The sequence below is a fragment of the Pteropus alecto genome, unplaced genomic scaffold, assembly GCF_000325575.1.
Source record: "Pteropus alecto unplaced genomic scaffold, ASM32557v1 scaffold86, whole genome shotgun sequence".
Taxonomy (NCBI): domain Eukaryota; kingdom Metazoa; phylum Chordata; class Mammalia; order Chiroptera; family Pteropodidae; genus Pteropus; species Pteropus alecto.
In genome coordinates, this window is record NW_006442109.1 from 32,531,847 (window position 1) to 32,556,269 (window position 24,423).

At 32.3% G+C, this 24,423-nt stretch overlaps 1 protein-coding gene across 1 annotated transcript in view; it reads left to right on the top strand.

Annotated features, from left to right (window-relative positions):
• Positions 1-24,423, top strand: part of DPH6 (diphthamine biosynthesis 6) — a 138,749-nt gene that overhangs the window by 98,781 nt on the left and 15,545 nt on the right. Inside the window, exon 6 of the mRNA XM_006920514.3 lies at positions 15,757-15,818. Coding sequence (XP_006920576.1) covers positions 15,757-15,818 — 62 coding nt within the window. The remainder of the gene's footprint in view (positions 1-15,756; positions 15,819-24,423) is intronic.

Sequence of the window (24,423 nt, forward strand, 5' to 3'; positions counted from 1 at the left end):
GGGTACAAAAAGCTATAATTCACTGAGTACAGAGTGACCAGAACAATGAAAGGACAAGCAGTCATGTTCTAGGAGAGCTATTTAAAGGAATGATGTGTTTACCCTGAAGTAAATGCAGCCAGTTACTGGGCCAAAGAGAACAAGATTTTTTATAGCAGTCCATAGCATTTGAAAGTCTGCTGGTACTTTCTTTGGCTTCAGAGGACAATTCTAAAAGCAAGTAGAAGTTATATAGTAAAACAGATCTTGGTTTGGTGGTGGGACTGTCTAACGTTTGGAGCTCTCAAATAGAGGCATAGAAAGTTGTCCCAGGCCCTTGTGTGGATTTCTTCAAGCATCTCTGCATGGTCTTTGCTCTTTCCCAGATAATACTACTCCTTCATGAAGAGACAGAAGAGATAATCAGAGGTTATAGAACTGGGCTAGCTAAGGTTGCTTTTGAAGAGAAATTCCATCTTCCCCTAATGGCTTCTGGCTCCACTCTTGAAGAATGGAGTTTTGCCACTATTGGATAATTTCAGAACAATATGCCACTGGCTCTGCAGGCAGTTCTATTGAGAGAATTTTAGAAATGGCTTGATTAAGAGCAGACATATACTTTCTATTGGAATGAGTACATAGTGTCCAAAGGTGACCACTTTAAAGGCAACAGCCCTCATTTTAACACATGAAAACCAGTCTCATTACTTTATTACTTGTTAATTTTCTTTAAAATCTGATACATAGAGCACAATGATGAGAAACTTAAACTCAATTATGGCTTTCAGATGCTGTTTGATTTGTAAAAATTTTGTTCCATGCTTATGTCGCCATTGCCTGCCAGTCTTATTTTCTTCTTGATTTGGGAGCACACCTTTCCTCCCTCATGTTACTCTGCTTCTTGTCTGTTGAAATTTGTGTGTGTGTATGTGTGTGTGTTGGGGGGAGAGGGGGGTGTTTGTTTTTTAAACTTGAAAGTGATCTATACTTCTGGAAGAAGTAACCCATTGTTGAGGAAGAAAAGAGAAACCGTCTCTGAAACTTCGTTTTCATTACTTAGCAAGTTTTACAATTAATGACAGAAGTTTCTCTTGTGGCCTCTCCTCCCAAAGACTGTGCTTATTTATTTTCCCCAATAGTCTCATGTGACCTTGTTAAAAGCTTCATTTACTGGTTTACTTCTATCTAGTATTTTATTGACATTTCCAGATAAGTTTAATGGGATGGAGAGAAACAGCGTTCTCTTTATAGACTCAGTGGGTGATTTGACCTTAGCAGGTTAACCTTATCCTGATGTTGAAGGAAGCTATTCTTAATTAGACTCTATCAGTTTCTCCATTATCACCAAGAGAGCCACTAGTCTGTAATTCTCTTAATCTTAATTTGATTGTTTTTCTTTCCTTCAGAAAAGATAAAACATTAGCAAAATTGCGATATTTGGAAACAGTTTATGGTTTTCTGGATACATTGCATGTCCTCCTCTGTAACTCAGCCATTTCACACTTTATTTCCTTCAGAAACTCTCAGTTGAATACCATCTGGTCATGGTGATTTATTGCTGTGGAACTTCTCAAGTTGCTCTATTATTTCCTCCTAGGAGATTGCTCTCTGCTACTGCCCCACTGATTTTCTCAGAAAGTGCCCTTGGAATAGTCGTTTCCCCAGTATCCTGTACAGCAAAGGGCAATGCCAAATAAAACTGAGTTAAACTTCGCTGCTGCTTCTCATCATATAACTTGCTGTCCCCATTGCAAGTCCTCGGTGATGGGGAAAAACTCAGCAGTTAGTCCAGCCACTCATATTGGCTGTTTAGTTCTCATGATACCTTTTGCCCTTTTAAATTTTTTCAGATTCATCCTTTTTTTGACAATATACTTTTTGGTATTTAATTCAGAAAAAAATGTTACGTGTTTAAAAATGTTCTAAATAATTTCAGTGTGTTCATAAATGTCTATATGGAATTGTTTCCAGTTTAAAAAAAAAATAACTATCCACAGATTTTTCTTTTGACCTTTCAAATAATGGCACAGTACATATATCTCTCATAGCCATTGTCCTTATCTGCCTTCCAAGCAGCCTGGATAGTTTTTAAACTCTCTACTTGCCTCTTGGAACGCTGCTAACCATTTTTGTTTTCAGATTTTTAACATAAATTTTTTAAAGTCTCACCCTCTGGGTTAACATTAAGAGATGCCCATACTAATTAGAACACAAATTTTAATTATGCAGCCTCCCCAATTTGCTGAATTCTACTACACATGCTCACCTGTGGTAATTCCTATATGTTGCATTAATCTGTTTCCTCTTTTATAACTGCCCAAATGAACCAAGATAAGGAATATTAATTATTGCTTCTACACGCTGTGCTCTGCTGTCATTCATTTGGATAATAATGGACATAATTAGTATTATTCATTGCAATAGCCTTCCTAGAAAAGAATGTTGAACAGTAAAGGTTAAAAGTAATTTGCATTATTCTTTTATCTTTTATGGTTAACGTAACATTTTTTTTTTACATCTGAACTTTGTTCAAGTAATTATTTTGTTTTAAAAAAAGGTTACTTAACATGTATTCAAGTATAGTTAATTGCTATGAGAAATATATTTCTACCTTTATACAAAGTACTTTAGCACAGAATTTTTAAACTTATAACTCAAGTATTGTAACATCAAATATTGACACTTTTAACAGTTCCCAGATGTGTTGTAAATTATCTATCTTAAATTGAAAGGGCGAAAATCAAGGATTAAATACCAAATTCTGAGCGTATGTGATATAATCTTTTCTTAAGATATAAATACAAGTACTAGTAGTCCCACAGCCACCCATCTGTAAGTAGAGTGCCTTTTGCTCAGTCTGTAAAGGAGAGTAACAGATTATAAGAGCAGAGGAAATAAATGCTGACTTTTTTTTTTATTTTATTGCTAACACATCTTTTCCTTTATTAGGTAAGACAGGCTGTTCTAAAAATAAGTTATGCCTATAACTGTTTGGTGCTGGTACAGATATGGTCTTTGAAATTTTGAATAGATTAAGATTCTGTGTATCCCAAAGCTACTTTGTGTGTGTGCGTGCATGTGTGCATATGTGCGCGTGCATATTATATATTGCCTTCCAAGAAGTATGTACTATAATTCTAAAACCTGTCTTTTACCTTCCTATCAACTAAATAGCTCCAATTCTCTCTGTTCTTTAAAAATCAAAAATATGCAAAATACACAAAAATTCACAAATAAATAAGATCTTATTTTAACATATAATATTATAAAAGTTAGCCATCTGTAATAACATATATGGCTGTATCAGAGAGCTTACACTAAAACAACTTTCCTAATAACATATAACAACTGAAAACTCCTAGAAAGGTAAGTCAATGAGCCTTTTTCTATTTGTCTATTATGTAGTAAGACTACATAATAACTATATTGTCCAAATAAATATTTGTGTGTAGTGCCTTAATACCAATATAATTTTATATTTGCAGTGGTTAGAAGGTAGGACTATCCTATCCTAGCTGAAGGCTAACATCTATGTATTAAAACTGCTTAGAGCAAGGGTATGATAGAGTTTGTAGGGCTTGTCCTCTAATGAATTATCTTTCAGATAGCTACTGTTGTATTGGTTGATATCTCAAATTTGTATAAGTGTCTATAGGTCACAGTCACTATAAACTTAAGAACCAAGGTAGGTATTACATCTCACAATGCAAGTTCTACGGTCTGGGTTATAATCAGAATTCTCCAGGATTTCCCTTACTTCTTTTCCTAGAAAGTTAGTCTTTCAATGGAAAAGTCTTAAGACAGCCTTTCTTCTGAATTTGATTTTATCTTCCCTCAAGCAGAATTTAGTTCAAGTTCTAGATAGTTTCAGTCCTGATATTTTCTTTTTCCTTTATTCAGCAATCATTTCAGTGGAGTTTGGAATGGAGAGGGCAAATGTATTAGTCAGGGTTCCCTGGAGAAAGAGAACCAATAGGATATAAAAAGAGATGTATTGTGAGGAATTGGCTTGCCTTATTATGGAGGCTGAAGAGTCTCACCATCTGCTGTTTGCAACTTGGAGATCCAGGAAAGCCAGCGGTATAATTTAGTCCAAGTTCGAAGGCTCGAGAAGCAGAACAGCAAACGATGTAAATCCCAGTCTGAAGGTAGGAGAAGATGAGGTGAGGTGTCCCAGTTCAAGCACTGGAGCAGAAAGAAGGAGGCGGATTCCTTCTTCCTTTGCCCCTTGTTCTCTTCAGGCCCTTAAGGGATTGGATGATGCTCACCCACATTGTAGAAGGCAGTCTACTTCACTGAGACCACCAATTCAAATGCCAGTCTCATCCCGAAACACCCTAAACAGACACACAAAGAATCAGTGTTTAATCTAGGCTCTTCATGGCCCACTCAAGTTGACACATAAAATTAACCATCACAGGAAGAAAAAGAAAGAATTAGATGCCAGTGCTCATATAACCATCTTGCCCGGAAGTATGATTGAAGAATTTTAAAAATAAAAATGACTAGATTAGATTTGCATTTTGGACAGCTCTCTAACTACAGTGTCCATTAAAGTTGGATATTCATCAGAGCTGTTTCCTATATTTTCTCTTCTCACTTTACATAGTCTCTTGAATAATTTCATCTCGTTGCTTCTATTTCTTTATTAGTATTTCCAGCCCAAACCTCTATACTGGGCTCTAACTTCATATACCTACTTGCCAATTAGATATCTCTTCTCGGGTAATTCACTGGCACCTCAAACACATGTCTAAAGCTGGATTTACCCTTTATTTTTCTTCCTAAGCTTTCTTCTGTTCTGCTTTATCTATATGCAAAGTAAATGGTGTTTGGTGTCACCACCTTTTAATTTGATCAAAGTCAGAAACCTGAGAATCATCCTTGCCTTTTATCTTTCCTCTATTCCCCATACCCAGATCATCAGCAAGTACTATATATCCTACCTACTATATGTTGCTCTCAAATATATTCCCTTCCTTCCATACCTATTGCCTTGTCTGGTACATCCCTCTCTTACTAACCTTTGCAGCAGCCCCTTTATTTGCCTTCTTTACTCCAGTCTCGCTTCCTACCAAGGAATTAGACTGATGCTAGAGTGATCTTTCTAAAAGTCAAATTAGATTGTGTCATTCCTCTGCTTAGAATTTCTCTGTCTTCTCTGTGAACTTACATTCAAGTATAAACTCTTGAAAATGAAACACAAGGTTCTTTAGGATTTGGCTTTGTCTGCTTTTTTAACCTCAACTTTCACCCCTTCAAATACTGCCTACTGATATCATGGTTCTTTCAGTTTTCAGTACTCATCATCTTGAAAACGTACGTGAAAAATTAGGAAGATATTTCTAAAATAATTTCAAATTCCCCTTTTAAAAAATCTCTTTGAAACACATCTTTTACTTTTTATTCATTTTTTAAATGTTAAAACTATACAGTATTTTTTTAAAGTTAAAAAAAAAAAGTACCAATAAGGCTATCACCAGCAAGTATTGATTATCATTAACTACATAATTATACTTAATATGATTTATTGGTCAGTCATTTCATAGGTGCCATGGATTTTAAAAGTGAATTCATAAAGTACCTGTTTCCTTTATTAATTACACTGAAGTAAAATAGATTTCAGAAACCAGTTAAATGCTAAGATAAGGAAGCATTTAGTGGTCTAATTGTAGAAATGGAAAATTTGGAAATTGAAATAAAATCTTTCCCCAAATAGTCAGCTTTCAAACTATGTGAGCTCATTTTTACTTTAGAGATGACATAATCAGTCTTTCTCATCTGTTCTTTTTAACAGAAATTTAATGATTTTATTTCTTAAATACTCAATTATAAAATAATGGTGAGCTCAACTGGAGTCTGGGATCAAAAAAAAAAGTCATATTTACCAACAAAACCATTAGAACTTTTTAAATGGAATCTACTTGTTCTGGTGGCCAGTGAGCCTGATAGAAATAGGAAGAGGTTATTAAATATGTATGTGTGTGTTTTAACTTTCGAAGATACATGGGATGTTTAATACCTGTCTGCATTGAATTTATCAGGAATTATAGGCAGCTTGGAAATTGCTTCTCAGAGTGATTATACTTTTTCTAATATCACCTACTGATTTTACAGTAAAAGTCTAGGCTACAAAAGTCAAGATGAGAATGTAATTCATTTCACTTGACTCCGTTAAAAATAGCATTATCAAACATTTTGTGATGTTTCTCTCAAATCATATATTGGGCTGACCTGAAGAAATAAACCTCCACTTGCTTTCATGACAGTAGATAATAAATTGACTGATATAATTCAGTTGAGAAGTTGAAAAATGCATTGAAAATAATGGGGCATAACACTGTAGGGTTAACATTTATTCATAGATGATGCAATTAAATAAAACAGGCATTAACTTCAAGGTCAGTCAGTAAAGTAATAAAATTGAATATTTTAATTGAATTGTAATTGCTTCCCATTGATACATGCAAGTAAAGTAAAATAGATGTCAGCTCTACAAATTATGGTTCTTCCTCCTAATTAATTTCTTAATTCTGCATGGAGTTATCCAGTGCCTAGGTCTTGTTGTGGGTTTATTCAGCCACCCAGCTTCCATCAAGGAATGTCTGTAAGACATGATTAAATGATTAGGTATCAGGAGTTACAGTAAAATTTTTCTGTGTACTTTGTAGAAAATTTTGTTAGTAACTTAAAGTAACTTATTTATGTATTTGAGTTAAAATATACTCTAAATAAAACATTATCCTGGGTCTTATGGATTGTAATCGTCTTTGTTAATATTGATATTTTCGATATTGATATTTATATCGACATTAATGAATATAACCATCTCAATGATTATAAAGGTTTTCATAGGGGAGATAATACATTGAGACTCACATTCCACAGCTGACTGATTCAGGAGGGAAATTGAATAGACTATTAGGGTTTTGGTGAAGCACAGTTTATGTCCATTCATGACCCAGGCTTCACTAGAAAAGAGGCACCTAAATTGAATGACTCTAAAAATGAAACATCTTTTTCAAAGACAAGGATAAATTGAAGCTTTTTAGATAAAGTTGAATTGCACTGAAAAAGACCACAAACCATTGTGACTTTTTCATAGGTTTTTCACAGTCCTGCAAAGGGGTTTTACCAGAAATGTACTTTTATATAAAATAAAATGGGAATGATGGCATTACAAAGGTTAGGAAAGATATTTTCAAATTATGCTGAAATTTTATTGGATCTAGATACTAAGGTTTATTTAAAGAAAGAGAAGATTATGCCTTTTTGGACTAGCTACATTTCCCAGTTAAATGGCTACTGCTTAAAAATTGAAAATTGAATGAATGTATAAGATAGATTTAAAATTACTAAGGTATTATTATATATTCTTATGCTTTAAGATGATTCTATGTAATAGAATCATTTGAGAGCAAATATATTGGTATATTAGCATCATTCTTTAGTTATGCTTAGAAATATAAGTGGATTCTTGATAAAACAAGTAAATTAAACTGAGAAGTTATGTTGTCTAAGCTTTGTGTTAAATTTTAACTCAAATATTGACTTTATTATTTAAAATGATTCTGTCTAAACCATTTAAAGCATAATATTAAAATAATCTCAATGATAAATATATTTTATTGATGCTAATCTGACCCTGACTTTTCATTCTCAATTATGAAAAATCTTGAATGTCAGAATTCTCTGTGCATATCAAATAGTTAGAAAATACCAAAACCAAAATACATGATAAAAGAGTAACATCTTTGAGCTTCATAATTATAGATAAGCTAACAATTTTTTCATGTTAAAGTGATCTTTCTCCAGATCCATGTTTTAAAATTATTTTAATAATTGTCTTGTTCCATTTAGAGAAAGTAAATATTATAAAGGCTGTACATACAATGCTAAGATGTTTCTAAATGAGGAAACTTGTGAAAAAATATGTGGAAGTGTAAGAAAATTAAATATTCAGTCATTCATTTGTAAAATAAGTTACAAAAAGTTTTCATTTGCATGTAGTTTAATATTTATGGAATCATCAGTGTTCTAAGAAGTAAAGAATTTCTTGAGAAAAGTTTCATATCTGAATATAATCTGGGGTATGTTGAATAATCTTCCTACCACATCCCTTACTAATACCATCCCATGTATAATAGTCTCAACTGATTTAGAAGAGATCTCAGAGATCAGGGTTGCTTCAGGCCATTGATTTCTCAAGGACAATAGCTTGAATTGCTAGGGATCTCAGGATCTTATTCAAGAAAATATTTTATAAAAATAATCTGAAATGCATGTCATATGGGGAGTGATCATGAGGTCCCCAATGACTTGTCACTTTCTAATGAACAGAAAAATAAAAATAAAAATCAGATTATACTTGGACAAAGAAACCAGCAAGGCATCTGGATAAAAGGACTCAAACAATCATTATTATTTAGTACAGTGGAAGATGTTAGCCTGAAACAAAAATGTATTTCATACAGTGTTGATATAAAGTAGAAAGATCCATTTAGAAGAATATGGAAACTATTTTATTGAATCTAGACAAGCAGTTTTATTTTTAAAGCTTGAATATTTTTTGAAAAATATCTTAAGAACTTGTAAAGCATTGTTCATGGCAAAGTAGCCTACCAAAATCACTAGACAAACCCTCTGATAGATTTACAATCTGTCCAAATTATTTCTCAATCTCTGCCATTCCCTTGCTTTTATATATCTATTGAAATCATCTATTTTTTTTTTGTATGTGAAATGATATTACCAATTGATCTGCATTGTGTGAAATGTCTAAGCATCAGACCATAAATCGTAGCATCATCTACCAACCTCACTAAACATGGCACAGGCACCATTACCAAACTACGAAGACTGATATAAATAGCTTATTTCATTAACTCTGAGAGAAAGGAAATGTAGCTCTTTTATTTTAGCTATTTTATGATTTTACAGTATTCTCCTACTGTAGTGAAATGACCTATAATGTATTCCAGGAAAATATTTGAAAATCTTCCTTAAAGTTTTAAATTTTCATTGTGTTAGCTCCATAGCATTTTCAGTGCATAACTTAGGAATAAATAAATTGAAAGTATTTATATGAATACGGAAAAACTTTGAAGTGAAGTAATTAACTAATTTTTACAAAGGTGTACTTATGTGATGATCACAGATTTATGTGGAAAAACTGTGCCCAATATGGCTTATGTTTACATGTTTTACTAACTCTTATCTAAAAGCAAGCTAAATTACTTCATCATGGAATACAGACTTCTCTGAAATGAGATTTAAGAGCTGTTTCTATATTTTAACAATTCGGAACTGGGGTCTGATGATTCTACAATGAATCAAAAGACTGCATGGAAAATGGAAAGATCATCAATTTGATCTCCCAGTGCCCACCTGTATATAGTGTATGCTCTTAAATTCCCTTTCATGCTTTCTAGGAGGACATTTATTTACTTCCTTACTCTTATAGAGAATGCGAAATATCAAGTCTTAAATTGAGTCATGAGAGACTTTTAAAATGATTTTAATGATGTGTAACCTCATGCCTGAATGCTGAGTGTGATATATATGTTATGTGTGATGTATATAATGGTATATATGTATATAAGTATGTGTATGTGTGTGTGTGTATACATATATATATGTATATACATATATGAATCAAGGAATTGGAAGAGAGGCTAAAAAGTAACATCTGGCTGTGCTGGCCTTGTACATTCATGCTTTTTGGTTTTCCAAATTTTCACCCCAAATTCATGACAGTAATAGATGAATGCATGAAAGAAAAGTATAAAAGACATAGCTGTGCTGGGAAATATTATAAACATCTCTGTGAACTAGAAATTAAAAGACAAAATAGTAAGCATGACTGAAGCTGTGGGCTGTAATGCAAAGAGTTAGGAAGCAGACAGAAGCAGTTGGACGATCACAGTTCTGTGGTGAAACAGAGACTGAAAGTGTCCCATATATGGGAGAACCTCAAAGAGATAAAGAAAAACATAGCACCCATTAAAGAAAAAGCAATCAGTTAGAAAAATAAATCACCCAGAATGAAACAACAACAGTGTGATGTGAAAAATAACCAATTAGAAACTTTGGAAATGAAACATATAGTCCTTTAAAAACCTCAGTGGGCAGAATAAACACTGGATGAGCCAAATCAGAGAGAATGAGTGAAGCAGAAAGAATTAATTCATCCAGAAGTCAACATACAGAGATAAAGCGGGGGGAGAGGAATTAAAGAGCAATTTAAAAATATGGAGGATATTGGAAAATTGCCATTTGACATAGTTTTGGGGGGGGGGAATAGAAGTTGCAGAAAAACGGTATTTACAAATATAATAGTTGAAAATTTTCTAGACTTGAAGATAGGAGTTTTGTAATTGAAAGCACATATTAGATGCTGTGCAGTATAAATAAAAATAAATATACACTTAGACACATTGTATTAAAATTACAGAATGTCACAGGTAAACTGAAAATTGTATAATATAGCACAGAGAAAATAAAGAGTCTTTATATGGGAACTACTATTAGATTGACAGCATAAATCTCATTAGGAAAAACTAAAGCCTAAAAAATATTTTACAACTAAACTATTATATAATGATGAGAGTGAAATAGGACATTATCAGACCATGACAACTAGGAGAGTTTACCACTCATAACTCTTCAGTGAAAAAATAAAGACTAGACTTCAGATAGAAATAGATTGAATTTCAGGAGAAATGAATAAAAAACAATGGTAAGCATAGACATTGTAAAATATGTTGGCAAGCTTAATTTTTCTTGTGCAAAATGATGTAACTGAACTTTAACACAATAATAAGAAATTGTAGACCTTATTGTCTGGTTAAAACATGCTAATTTCTCTTAGTCAAAGGGATGCTGAACATAAATTATTAGATTTATATTCTAAGATTCATAAATTTTTAGATAATACATTTAGACTAAAATACTGTGGTTTTGAATGTATGTTAAAAATTACAAGTGATTAATGAAAGAGTAGAAAATCAGTCACAGCTTCTTAATCATCAGAGAAAACAAATGACAAAAATTCTTTTCAATCCAATATGAGGCAAAAAATAGCAAAGGAAAATAAACACATAAAAGTTAACAGACAATCCATAATAAGATTGTAGAACCAACTCCAGACATAATATAAAATGTAAAAAATGTAACATGGTTAATCTCAAGTCTTTAAAATTGTATTTATAAGATAGTATACATTTTTTTAAAAATTCAGTTATGCGTAGTTTACAAAGAGGCATCTAAAATGCATATGGAAAATTTGAGAATAAATAATGGGAAAAAATTAACAAAAGAAAGGGAGTGTTAAATGTCGATAAATAGAATATAAGATAACAATCATATTTGAAGACGAAAGGCCAGTACTTCTTGATAAAAGGAATAATCCCACCAAGACATATTAGAAATTATGAATTTGTATACATATCATAACATAGCTGTCAAATATATAAAGCAAAACTGACAGAATTATAAGAAATTATTAAAACCAAAATCATAATGGAAGATTTTACCACCCTTTATTGGAAACTGATGGTTTATGAAAACCAAATATTAATAAGGCCATTGAAGATTTGAACAGCAGAATTAACAATTGTGATTATGATTTTATGTGTTTGGTTTGCAGAACCTGGCTTTCAACAGATAAAAAACATGCTTTCCAAGCACAAATGGAATACACATAAAATTTGACCATGTTCTAAGTCACAAAGGAACTTTACTGAACTTTGAAGAATTATAACGATATGGACTACAGTCTTGACCACAATGCAATCAAATTAGAAAACAACAAAAATAGTGAAAATAAGCATGTTTTGAGATGAGTAATCCTAAATGATTCAATAAAAATGACAAAATATTGAAAACTGAATAACAATAAGAGTGTCACTTTCCAAATCTTTTTGGGCAGGAGCTTAATACTAATTCTTCTACTTAAAAAATAAGAAATGTGTAAATATAAATGAATCAAGTTTTCAAAACCAGAAGCTAGAAATACATAAGCCATTGAATAAACGCAAAAATGCAGAGAGAAGGAAATGGTAAAAGTAAGAATGAAATTTATGAAATTGAAAAGGGAGAAGAAACATTGAAAACAACAACAAAAAGCTGGCACTTTGATAAGACAAGATCTATCAAGAATAAAAGACCAATCACCAAAAAAGTATTCTGCACTAAGCAAATTCATAAAACAAATGGAAAACCCTAGAAAAAACATATTTGATAAGCACAGGACTAATAGCCTTGGTTTAGAACAAGTGTTAAAGTATTATTTTAAAAAAAGATTAGAAGTCTATTAGAAAAATGGTCAAAGAATATGAACAATCAATTTATGGTTAAAAAACGATAAGAAATCTGGCCATAAATTTCTGAAAAACATGTTCAGCCTCAATCATACAAAAATAAAGACATGCAAGTGAAACTACCAATGAGATAAATACTAATTTTTCTATCAGAATGGCAAAAGTTTTCAATGTAATAATATCTAGTATTGGTGAAGATGTTGGGGAAACATCTAAATAGGTATGGACAAAGTATAACATTTGGTGTTCATTCATGCGCTAAGAAGCAGATTTAACAAGTATGATCGTAAAAACAACAACTCAATCTTAACAAATAAGGTATAGATGGAAATATCCTTAACCCAACACAGAGAAACAGCATAGTATGGTAGTTAACAACATGGACTGCACACAGCCAGACTGTCTGGGTTTGAATCCTGGTTTTATCTCTTGGAAGTGGGTGACCTTGGAGAGTCATTGAACTTCTCTGCATCTCGATTTTTTCATATGTTAAATGGGGACCATTTAACATATGAAAATAAAGACATGCAAATGAAACTACCAATGAGATAAATACTAATTTTTTACCTACCTAAATACCTACCTTTGGATTGTTATGAGAATTCAGTTAGTTCACATTTGTAGAGCACTTATAACAGGGCCTTGCACATACTAAGTACTATATAATTTGTTGTTTAAAGAAATTTCACAAGGAAAATTAATTTCTAATAGCCATATGTTAATTAGCAAACTTTCCCTTGCTGATCTAAGATAAAGATAACTAGAAGCTGTAACATCTGGGATTATGAGTTTTGATTAAAGTCTGTTAGTTGTCAACCACTTGCATCAGACACTTGCATATTGCACTGATAATGCTGAAGTATTTTAAAGTAAATTGTAGGTGACATGACATAGACTTACATATAAATAGAAACGTTGTGTTTGGCAAAGGTGGCATGTACATCAGTAGGGAAGGGATTCCATAAACGGTACTTATTATCCATAAATGAGAAATACAGTTATAATACTCCATATATGATAGCCAAAAGTATATTCTGCATGGATTAAATATCTAAATGTGAATAGTAAAATTTTAAAACTGAAAAAAAAATATAAGAGACTAACATGACCTTGAGCAGAAAAGGGTTTATTATAATACAAAGTAAACATTTAAAATAACAATACTTTTGACTACTATAAAATAAAAAGCCTATGTTTATCAAAAAACTCTCCCCCAATAAAAAAAGAAACCTGTGATGAGAAGCCACTGATTGAGAAGACATTTATAATACCCATAATGATGAAGGAATAGCAGTCAGAATATATCAAAAATGATGAATCATCAAATAAAAGATAAAACTCAACATTAAAGATGGGTAAATGGTCTTAATAAGCATTTCGCAGAAGTGAAACCTGAACGAATGGGCAATAAAATATGAACAAGGGCTTACTTTTAATAGTAATCAGAAAATTTAAAATTAGTATCTAAAACAATTATATGTATGTGTGTATATGTCTGTGTATGTATAATGTATATGTATATTATATACATGTTATATATACATATATAATGCATAATATATGTGTATCTCAGATAAAAAAATTAAAAAATCTGACAACACTAAATTGTTACGTGTGTGAAATGGGAACTCTATTTCTATGACAGTGGAAGTACAAACTGGTAATACTCCTTTGGAGAGCAATTTGGCAATATCTAATAGACTTGGTGATTATATATATTCTCTTCTATCTCACATAAAAGTATATTTGCTGCCGTATAGAAAATACTAGTGGCAGCATAGAAATTAGAAACAAACCGCACCCACTGGAGAATGGATAAGTAATGATATATCAAACGACATATACTACAACTTAAAATGGATGGACCAGACCCACAGCAATCAATTTCAGTAAATCTCATTAACATTGTGAATTGGAAAAAAAAGTTGAAAATTATATAATTTATGTAAAAATTTAATGTGCATGAACAATACCAAATATTGTTTTGGATACAAACATTCATAGTAAAATTATAAAAGCATCGTTAGGAAGTAATTCACCAATTTTAAAAGAGTGATTATCCATGTAGAAAGGAGTAGGGGAAATAGATTGATTAGGAGTAGAGATACTGTGAAATTCTGTTGTATTTGTGGTATTTTTTTTTTCAAGAAAAGTTTGTGGAGGAAAGATGTCAAGATGTTAATGCTTGTTAAATCTAGGTAGTAGTTACATGGGTGTTTGTTTCAAGGTATTTCATTTACTTTTTTCATTTTAAACATTGAATTGCAAAATGGTTAGTGGGAATAGAATAACTGGACAAAGTTAACAATTGGTTCATCTGTGTATTCACCCAGCCAATTGGAATTTTAATTTTAGTGAATACACCATGAGAATGAGATTGATGTGAAAGGAGTTGACTCAAATAATCTGCCACAAACCTCAGTTGTTTGCTTTTTGGCTTTACCATTACTTATCACTCAGCAGCAGAAGAGTCAGTTTTTACCTGACTCCTTTTTTATTACTCTGATATGTAATTATAAAAAAGGCATCCAACTAGAAGCAGACAATTATTAATCAGTTTGTGTAATTAATAAAATAAAGGGTTTGAACCAATAATAAATGAAAATAACTATTTAAATGAAGCTAAGCCAATACATACATGTATTATGAATGTAAATATCTAAAATGAATTCTTTCATAGCCGACTTGTGGCATGTGATTTTTTTTTTCCTGGCAGGTTAGTTTTGGTTTGTGGGAAGAGTTTTTATTGCCCATACTTATTCACCTATACTCCATCACCTACATACACTCTAATATATCATTATATGGTTCAACATCTTTATCAGAGACTATTGCACATGCTATTGGTACATAATGATTTTTCAGAGTTGTCTGTCTTTCCTTGGAAAATACATTGTCACACAATTGGCCATCAAAATGAAATATTTAACTTGATAATACAATTATCTGTGTCTATATACCACTATTAAGTGAATTAACTATGTAGGCCTAACAGTCTACCACTGTTCTGTTTTCTACTCTTATTTTCTAAGTAAGATGTTTGAAATTTAGATAAAATAGGTGTAAATCAGAAAATTCTCACTATTGTCCATGACTTAAAAAAAAATTAAAATACCAAGGCTTTTAATTTCATATCTTTGAAATGATACTTGGTTTTTTCTATCCTACTTATAAGTCCTCAAAAAGGAAAAAAGAATTGAAACAATGCATCTGATAGTTGACATGGTACAATTTAAATGAATTGGAAGGAAACTTATTTTTCAGGAGCAAGAAAAACAGTTACTCTAGGGGAATAGGAAAGTAAATATTAGCAAAGTACATTTTATTTTAGGATCAAAGCAATTTAAAACACACACATACTGGTTTCCTAGGTGAGGAGAGGCCAAGGGAAGGGAATGTGTCTTTAAACTTACAATTAGATATTTATTTAAAAAATTTTTGTAACCTTTCTTGGCAGGTTTAGATCCAAATAAGCATCTTGGAAAAACCCTGGATCAAATGGAGCCTTATCTCTTAGAGGTAAGAATTTCTACTACATGTTACTCAGAATATAAGCATGTAAAGGGTGGAAAAAATAAGTGCCATGTTATGGTAATTATAAAATCAATTTTATTCTAGAAAAACTCAGATATATTCATGATGTGTTTTTATAAAAAACTTATGGGTATGAAAATGTCTAAAATAAATTGTGAAAATTATTATCAGCTTGTTAGCTATAAAAGAGTAAGCAAACTATACTTAAAAAGAAATTGCTCTGTTAGAAAGTTTACTTTTATTAAAATGAACATTCTATGCTATACAAAAAGTTCTATATTCCTAATGTATCTGATAGTCTTCATAATTAGATTTTTTTCATCAAAAATGTGAGTGGAAACTATCTTTAGAGATTATCTATTCTAACCTCTTTTACTAATTAGAAAATAAATTTTCAGAATAGTAAAGAAATTATCTCCCAATTTCAAGTTATAGTCTTTTAGTCCTTATCATTGTCAAATCCTAAATGTGTTCTAAACATTAAAGAAAGATTTAGTTATTTTCACTCTTTTTTATTAACTATGTTGTATTTTACTAGAGTTTCAAGGCAAATATTATTAATAGTATGGCAGTGTTTCATGAACTAGAATACTGTAATTATTAGAGTTTTTTTATTCCACAATCATAATAGAAGAAAGAAAATAACCCAACTTCTGTGAAAGAACTGATCTCCTTTAATAAGTTATCATTTTTCCCTCCTATGCTCTTAATTCATCAGCACTGTCTATGATGTGAACTGTCAGCAATTACACTTTTCACTAACTTTATGGGTTTCACATTTTCTTTCAGTTATCTGTATTTGATTATTTTACGGTTTTTCGATCAATATGTACCAAATGCCTAGGAATCCCTAAAAAGTTAATTCCGTCTCTCATTAAGCATTGTTAAGTACCTATTAGATGCCAGGGAAATAGTAAAGATTAAAATAAAAATGAAATGATAATATAATTGTGATAAATTATATTTGATTTCTAAATAATTTGGTGTCATTTATTTAAGTCTATCTAATGGACATGGTTGCTTTCTGGGCCCTTCTGATAGGAGTCTTCTGACGGCAGTTTGTTCTAAGGCCTGCGTTGTATCTACATTCAAATCTGTTCACTACTGTCAGACTAATTTTGCTTCTGCCAATACAACATATATAAATAATGAAGTTAAATTTAGAGGGTTAAAAGAAAGAGACCTTCAGAAATGAGAGACTATGGTTTTGACAAAGGAGCTTTCTGTAAACACGTTCTTGAATTTGAAGTTATGAGTTCAGATTTCAAGCATGTAGAGATTCTTTGTAGAAAAGGCAAGTAAGGTTTTGGAATTGCCAAGATATTGATTATGAATTAAGGTGAATATTATCATAGGATGTTTAAACACAAAAATGCAGAAATCATTTTATTCAACTTAAGCAAGTTCCTCAACATGGCCTGGCAATCTTACGTTTCTCTAGAAAAAGTCTTTACTCATTCTTCACAATGGCTTTTTTATGCCTTCTTTAGTCTCAAATTTCAAAATTTTTACCTTTCTCCTCATTTTGAATAGATGACATATTTCTTCACAGATAAAACAGAAGCCATCATACTAGAAATCTCTCCGTCTCCAAGCATGATGTCTACTAATTTACCTTTGCCCACACATATCCTTGCTTCCTGTAATGGGGAGAAGTGTTCCTCCTCCTGTATATGGCTGACCCCCTACCTGTGCTCTGAATCCCATCTACACCTGTCTTCTTAGAGACTTTACAATCAACCCACCCCCTTCAATATCTTCATCTTTTCTCTATTACTCCTTCACATCAGTATTGGAACATGCCACCTCTCTCGTTCTAAAGATTTCCTTTCTCAACTCTAGTTACTTCTCTAGGCACTTCTTGTTTCAAATCCAAAAATTTGGGAAGTGTTTTTTGTACTTATGGTCAGTACTTCTTCATGTTGTAAATGCCTCATATTCCTGGCATCTGGCTTCTCCTTCCACCTCTAATTAGATTTTATCAAACCCAGTAGATAGTTTTTAGTCCTTATTTGACAGTTATAAACACTCTTTTTGAAATATTTCTTTTGGCATTCATGATGCCACACTTTCCTAGTTTTCCTATTTTTTATCTAGTCACTTTTAGTCTCTTTTGCCAATTTCTAATCTAGGCTCCATTTTTACTATACAAACTTTCTCTGTGTGATCTCGATCACTCACACGCTTTAATTACTGTCTCTATTCTGATGACTCCCAAATCTTTCTGGTCCATATTTCTCTGCTAAGCTTCAATGCCCAAAGGCACCACAAATTAAATCTCAACAAACTTGACTGTGGTCTTTGTATCCATTACTTTTTGCTATTCCCATTGTCATCACCTTAATTCAGGTACCTGTCACTTCAGGCCTAAGGTATTACAGATATCTTCAAATTTGCCTCTACATTCTATTTTATTTCTCAAAGAATTACTTTTGCTTACTGCCTCAAGATAATTGTTCTAATATATTCACTGAAATTGTGTCACTCACTCACTTCAAAACTTTAAATGAGTCTTCACTGCCTACAGGCTAAAATCCTAAATCCTTTAGACTCCTCTCCCGCACCTACTGTATCCAACCCATTAACATGATCTTTCTGCTCTGTCTCCAGAATATATTCAAAATCCATGCACTTCTCACTGTCTCTGCTGCTACCACCAGACTATAATCATCTCTTGTGGGGAATACTTCATCAACCCCTAATTGTTCTGCTTACTTACTTCCACCATTGCCCTATTATGAGCCATTATTTACACAGATGCCAGAATGATTTTTTTTAAGTGTAAATGAAATCATACCACTATTCTGTTTAAAATTTAAATGGTTTTTCATTACAATTAGAATAACATCTAAACTCCTGAGAGATCACAACCAATGAGACCCTATGTAATGAGCATCCTATCAATTTTTCAGGACCATTTTCTACCAGTCTCTATCTCATTCATTGAGTCATAGCCACATATGCTTCTTCATTACTTAAAAATACTTCATTATTCTTTTTCTTCTTAGGACTTTCCTCTGCCTGAAATGTTTTTTCCTCAGACCATCTCATGGTCAATGCTTTTTGTAATTTAAGTGACAACTCGAATGCCACTTCCTTAGAAATGCTGTCATTGACTCCCCCAGGTAATGCAGTCTCTGCGAAGTATCTTATATCTGTTTACATTTATTGCGCATTGCCCCCTCCCTACTAGAATAAAAGCTCCAATAATCTTGCCAAGATTTTGGCAAAGTTTAGTTCTTTCATTCAGTTTTTTGTTCATCTATCCATTCATTGCTCTCATCTTTAAATTCTTTAACATTTCTTGAGGACCTGTTGTGTAATAGATGCTGTGGTGAGCACTATGTGTACATAATGAATTGAACAAACTAGATCATTGTTCTTTACAAGTTTACCATCTGCCATAGTTGATTTCAGAACTGAGGGTACAGTTTACTGAGGACTTTATTAAAAATGCATATGCTCTTTTCCCATCCCGAGAAATTTCAGTTCAGAAGAACCAGGAATTTAATCTTCAAACAAGCACCAGGCAATTCTAACACAGTGATCAAAGATATCATCTAGTTCCTTAATACCATCTTCTAGTTCATCAATACCAACCACGCACTTGAGGTCCTGTCTTTCTGATTTTTTCTGAAAGAGTGACCTTCTTGTAACTGTCATCCCTTGGCTTCTATGATACTACTCACTCATGAAACCTTTCTGAGTGCTTTCTTAGCTTCCTGTTGGGGCTTACCGTATATATTATACTCCTTATATGTTGTGGTTCCATCCATAGCCTTCCTCCTATGATGATATTAAATACTCCGATGACTTCAGCTACCAATTTTATTCTTATGACAATTAAGTCTATTCTTCTATTGTATTTGTATGCTCCAGACATATGCATTCCGATGTCAACTCTTAAATGTCCTCAAGTACCTCAACTTTAACTGTGCAGAACTGAACATTTCTTAACTGACAATGAAGGGTGCTGTTGTCCAAGCCAAAAAAGTGAATTGTAATAAATGATATCATATATTCCATTATTCATAAGTAAGACCCCAAGTCCTTTTAATTCTACTTTCTTAATATCTTATTATCCATCTCTTTTAATCCTCACTATCACTGTGTCAGAATCTGCCCTAGGTTAAAACAGCAGTCTTATAGCTCAAGTCTTTCTCTTCCCTGACTTACCCCTTGTCGACCCATTGTCCACATTTCTGCCATCATAATATATATCAATACAAATTCCGATCATATTACACTTTCTTTATAAACTTTTAGGTTGCTTCCCATTGCCTCAAAATAAAATTTAAACTCCTTAACATGGCACGGTCTGTCCTTGGGGAAAATGAGACTTGACAGTTAGCTAGTCTCTTACATCCACCCTATCTTTCATCAATTTAGAACTATTGATGGTTTTCCTAGAGTGAATATTTCCTCCTGCTGCCACGTTCCACTTCCCTTCTTTGCATGCTTTATCTCTCTTTCACTCAACTAAATCTAATCTATCCTTAAAGTCTAAACTCAGAGTTTAATACTGTGAGGTTTTCTTGTTTAAGTAAGCCTCCTTTGAGCTGCCATTTTCTTCTTTATATCCTAGAATGTAGCACTCTTCATGTTATGTTTTATTTTTCTTTTAATGTTTATCATAAAATTAAGGCATGTAATATGTAAAAAATGAACTCAAACACTATAAAATAATGAAAAATCTTCTAACTCCAAAATCTAAATCCAAGTCCCCAGTTTTTCTGTCCTTTCCCAGATCAACCATTCTTCTAGTCTAATATATCTCTTCAAGAACATTTTTGCATATATAAATATATATGCATGTGTTTATCCATTTTTACCTTAATTGGAGCATCATTATCTTCTATTACATGGATAGTATATTGAATCTTTTGTTTATAGATGGATTTTATTCTTTACTGATTTCTTTTATGTCTTTTTCTATTGCAAATAATGCTAGAATGAATATCATTGTATATATATTTTGGAGCATGTATGAATTTATCTGTTGGATAAAATCCTGGAATGGAAATGCTGTCAGAAGGTATATATAATTTTAATTTTAATGGATATTGAAGACATCTATTTTCAGCTATGATGAATAACTTGCATCAGATCAACTCTCACAATGCAAGCAACTAGAAAAGTTGTCTGAAATTAAAACAAAAATAATATTGCAAGGCATTAAAGAATTACAAAAACTGAGATGATTTGAATTCCAATGAGAATGGAAGCCCTGGGCATGGCCTCCTTTGCCCTCAAGGCATTTTCTAATTAAAAAAATGATACAGGGATGCCAAGAAGTTGAGGAGAAAGCTTCAGCTGAGAAGCTGAGTAGGGCTTTCAGCAGCTTAATAGGACTGTGGAGACAAAAATCGGAATTCAGGGCAAACCTAAATGGAGTGGACCTGGTTAGCCCTCTAGGTTTTCAGTTGGGCTCTTGAATGGACTATACCTTAATAATAAAGTCAAACCAGAAATAGTCCAGCTCTCTCAAATACTTCTATTTAACTTCGAATCATATAAAAAAAAAAATATGCAAAGCAATCTGAGTGTTTTTTCTCCGGTTTTTGCGTAGTCTAATCTGTGTGTCCATGAGCTCTCCATAGAGTGCTTAATAAAATTTTGCACAGTTAGCAATTTGTTTCTCACCTTTTTCACAACAGGTATGTGACACAGCCAGATTTTAATTCATAGTATCCAGGTTTTTTGCCTGAATTTTGCCAGATTTTCTTGTTTCCTTTCATTTTTGCATATACTCATAAAAGAGACTCAATCAATTGCCCAATATACCCAGAAAACAGTGATTGTATCATCAGTCAAACTCATCTTCTTTCTGCAATTAGACGGTATTTTTTTAACTTATTATCTAGGACTCTATCTTCTGCATCATTGCCTAAAACAAATCAGATTTTAAGGAATGCCATATCTCCTTATCTTTATGAATAATGGGATTAACCTCATTAAGTGAGATAAAAGATCAACCACGTATTCATTTTTCAAGTTGTTGACACAGTTCTGAATAGTCAAAGAAGGGGAGAAAACAGGCAACCTGTGGACTTGTAAGGGTGGGAGAGAAGGGGAACCCTTTTTATTCACCTGCCTCAAATCCCTTTCTGTAATGTGAGAGCTGTTAATGTAAGAAGTCAATTCAGCTACTATAGTAACCCTTTAATATATTACTGTATCCAAGAGTCAATATTTTTAGTTAAGGAAATTTTTGCATATTACAATGATTTCCCTTACAGAAATGAATATTTAATTTTGAGAATTACAGAGGGGTCGGTGGAGAATTACAGGGGTGGTGGAGAGAAGATGATACCTTTGGGTAAGGGTCCTTTCATAGTTTGTTCAGATATATGGGGTAAGAGGCAGTATGGGACAGCAATCTTCAAATTACCTCTGTACCTAGGAGCCCAAGTATGAATCCTGACTCGACTGCTTACCTAAAGCATTGATCTAGTTAGTTTCCCATGTGTAAAATGGAAGTAATAACAATGAAATGATATATAAAATGCTTATCTCAGTATCTGGCACATTATAAATGTTCAATAAATATTAGCAGTGTTTACTATTATGAGTAAAATTTACCATTACTGAAGAATAATTCTGAAATTTTCCTGCTTTACAAAACACACAGAAAACTGGGTAGACACTATAATTGTAGCGATATTTAAAACTCTAAAGGAATTGTTAACTGGCATGTATCAACATTTAAGATAATAATCCTAACAGAAAAATGGCAAAGGGTATGGAGAACCACTGTACAAAAAAGAATGTCTCAGAACCTCATACTGATATAAGGAGATGCTCAAACTGATATAGTAATCAGAGAAATACAAATTAAAGCAAAAGCGAGATGTTACTTTGTACCAGTTTGGCACAAATGAGAAAGCTGGATAATGCCAATTGCTGACAGGTGGGGATTTTTATAGAACCCCCTCCAAGAATGTGTAAATTGGTACTGCCATTCTGGAGGGCAGTATGGCAATATCTAGATTAAATATCCTTATCCTCTTTGAAGTAGTGATTCTCCTATCAGTCCATAGGGGGACATTAGTGAGAATAGTCTGCAGGATTTTTTTAATGGTGTTGGGGTTGTTGGAGGCAATATGGATGTGCATTCCTGGGAAACCCAATTGTTAAAATGTGGTGGGTGCACATTACGAAGAACAAGTCTGCAATTAGAAAAATATATTCAGTGTGCACATAACATCAAAGTGCTGAATGAATAAAACCAACATTGAAGTAAATTAAAAATATAGGCACACAAAATAATAATACATTTGCAAAGGCATAGACAAAAGATACACATTAAATACTTTTAAATGTTTGCCTTTGACAAGGAAAAATTGGGAATAGAAATAGTGATAAATCACAGTTTTTAAAAATAGAAATAGTGATAAATCAGTTTTTAAAAAATAACATAAAAAATACTTGCTGAAAATTTGAAATATAATTAAGTTTAGGGAAACAAATAAAAAACATAGTACTATTCCATCATGTACACAGCTAACATGTTGGTGTATTTCATAATGGTTTATTTCCTGAGACTTTCTTGTTCTTCAAGTTCACGTAGTTAAAACAGAAACAAATTTATAGATAAATAGAACAAACTGATGGTTGCCAGATGGGAGGGTGGTTGGAGTCTGGATGAAAAGGTGAAGGGATTAAGAAGTACGAATTAGCAGTCACAAAATAGTCACAAGGATGTAAAGTACACGTTAGAAATATAGTCAATATAGATAAATAGAACAAACTGATGGTTGCCAGATGGGAGGGTGATTGGAGTCTGGATGAAAAGGTGAAAGGATTAAGAAGTATGAATTAGCAGTTACAAAATAGTCACAAGGATGTAAAGTACACTTTGGAAATATAGTCAATAATATTGTTATGACCATGTATGGTGGCAAGTGGGTGCAAAACTTACTGGGAGGATCACTTTGTAAGCTATATAAATGTCTAACCACTATGCTGTACACCTGAAACTAATATAATAGTGAATGTCAACTGAAATTGAAAAAAATTTTTTAAAATTTTTTTAAGTTCACATAGTTAAATATATGTACATATTTTAATTACATATTGGGTTAAGCTATACATACAATTTGTCCCCTTTTTTTCCTAACATTATGCCATGTTTATTTTCCCACACAACTAAATCTACTTTGAAAAAACATTAATTTATGGTCGTATAGGTTAACTTAACAAATTATCTCTTGTTGGAAATATTTGTTATTTCTAAGTTACCATAAATAATGTTATTTTGAAATTATTGTAAATAATGTTGTGATTATATGATTATTATCATGTACATTTCTTATTACATTATTTTATTTAGATAAATTCCTAGGAATGTAATTTCTGTGTCAAAAAATAAAGCAACTTTAAAGCTTGTACATTTATTACTCTAAATTAACTGCGAAATAATTTTAGCCATCACTTCTTAAACTTCTGCAGATTCCTAAAATTCCTAAAATTATAATCTGATAAGCGAACAATGGATTCTATTTTTCCTTTTGTGGCTTTGATATTTTACAATGTTTATCAAAGTTCATACCCTCAAATATGGTTTAGCTATCTTTACTTCCTTTGTCTC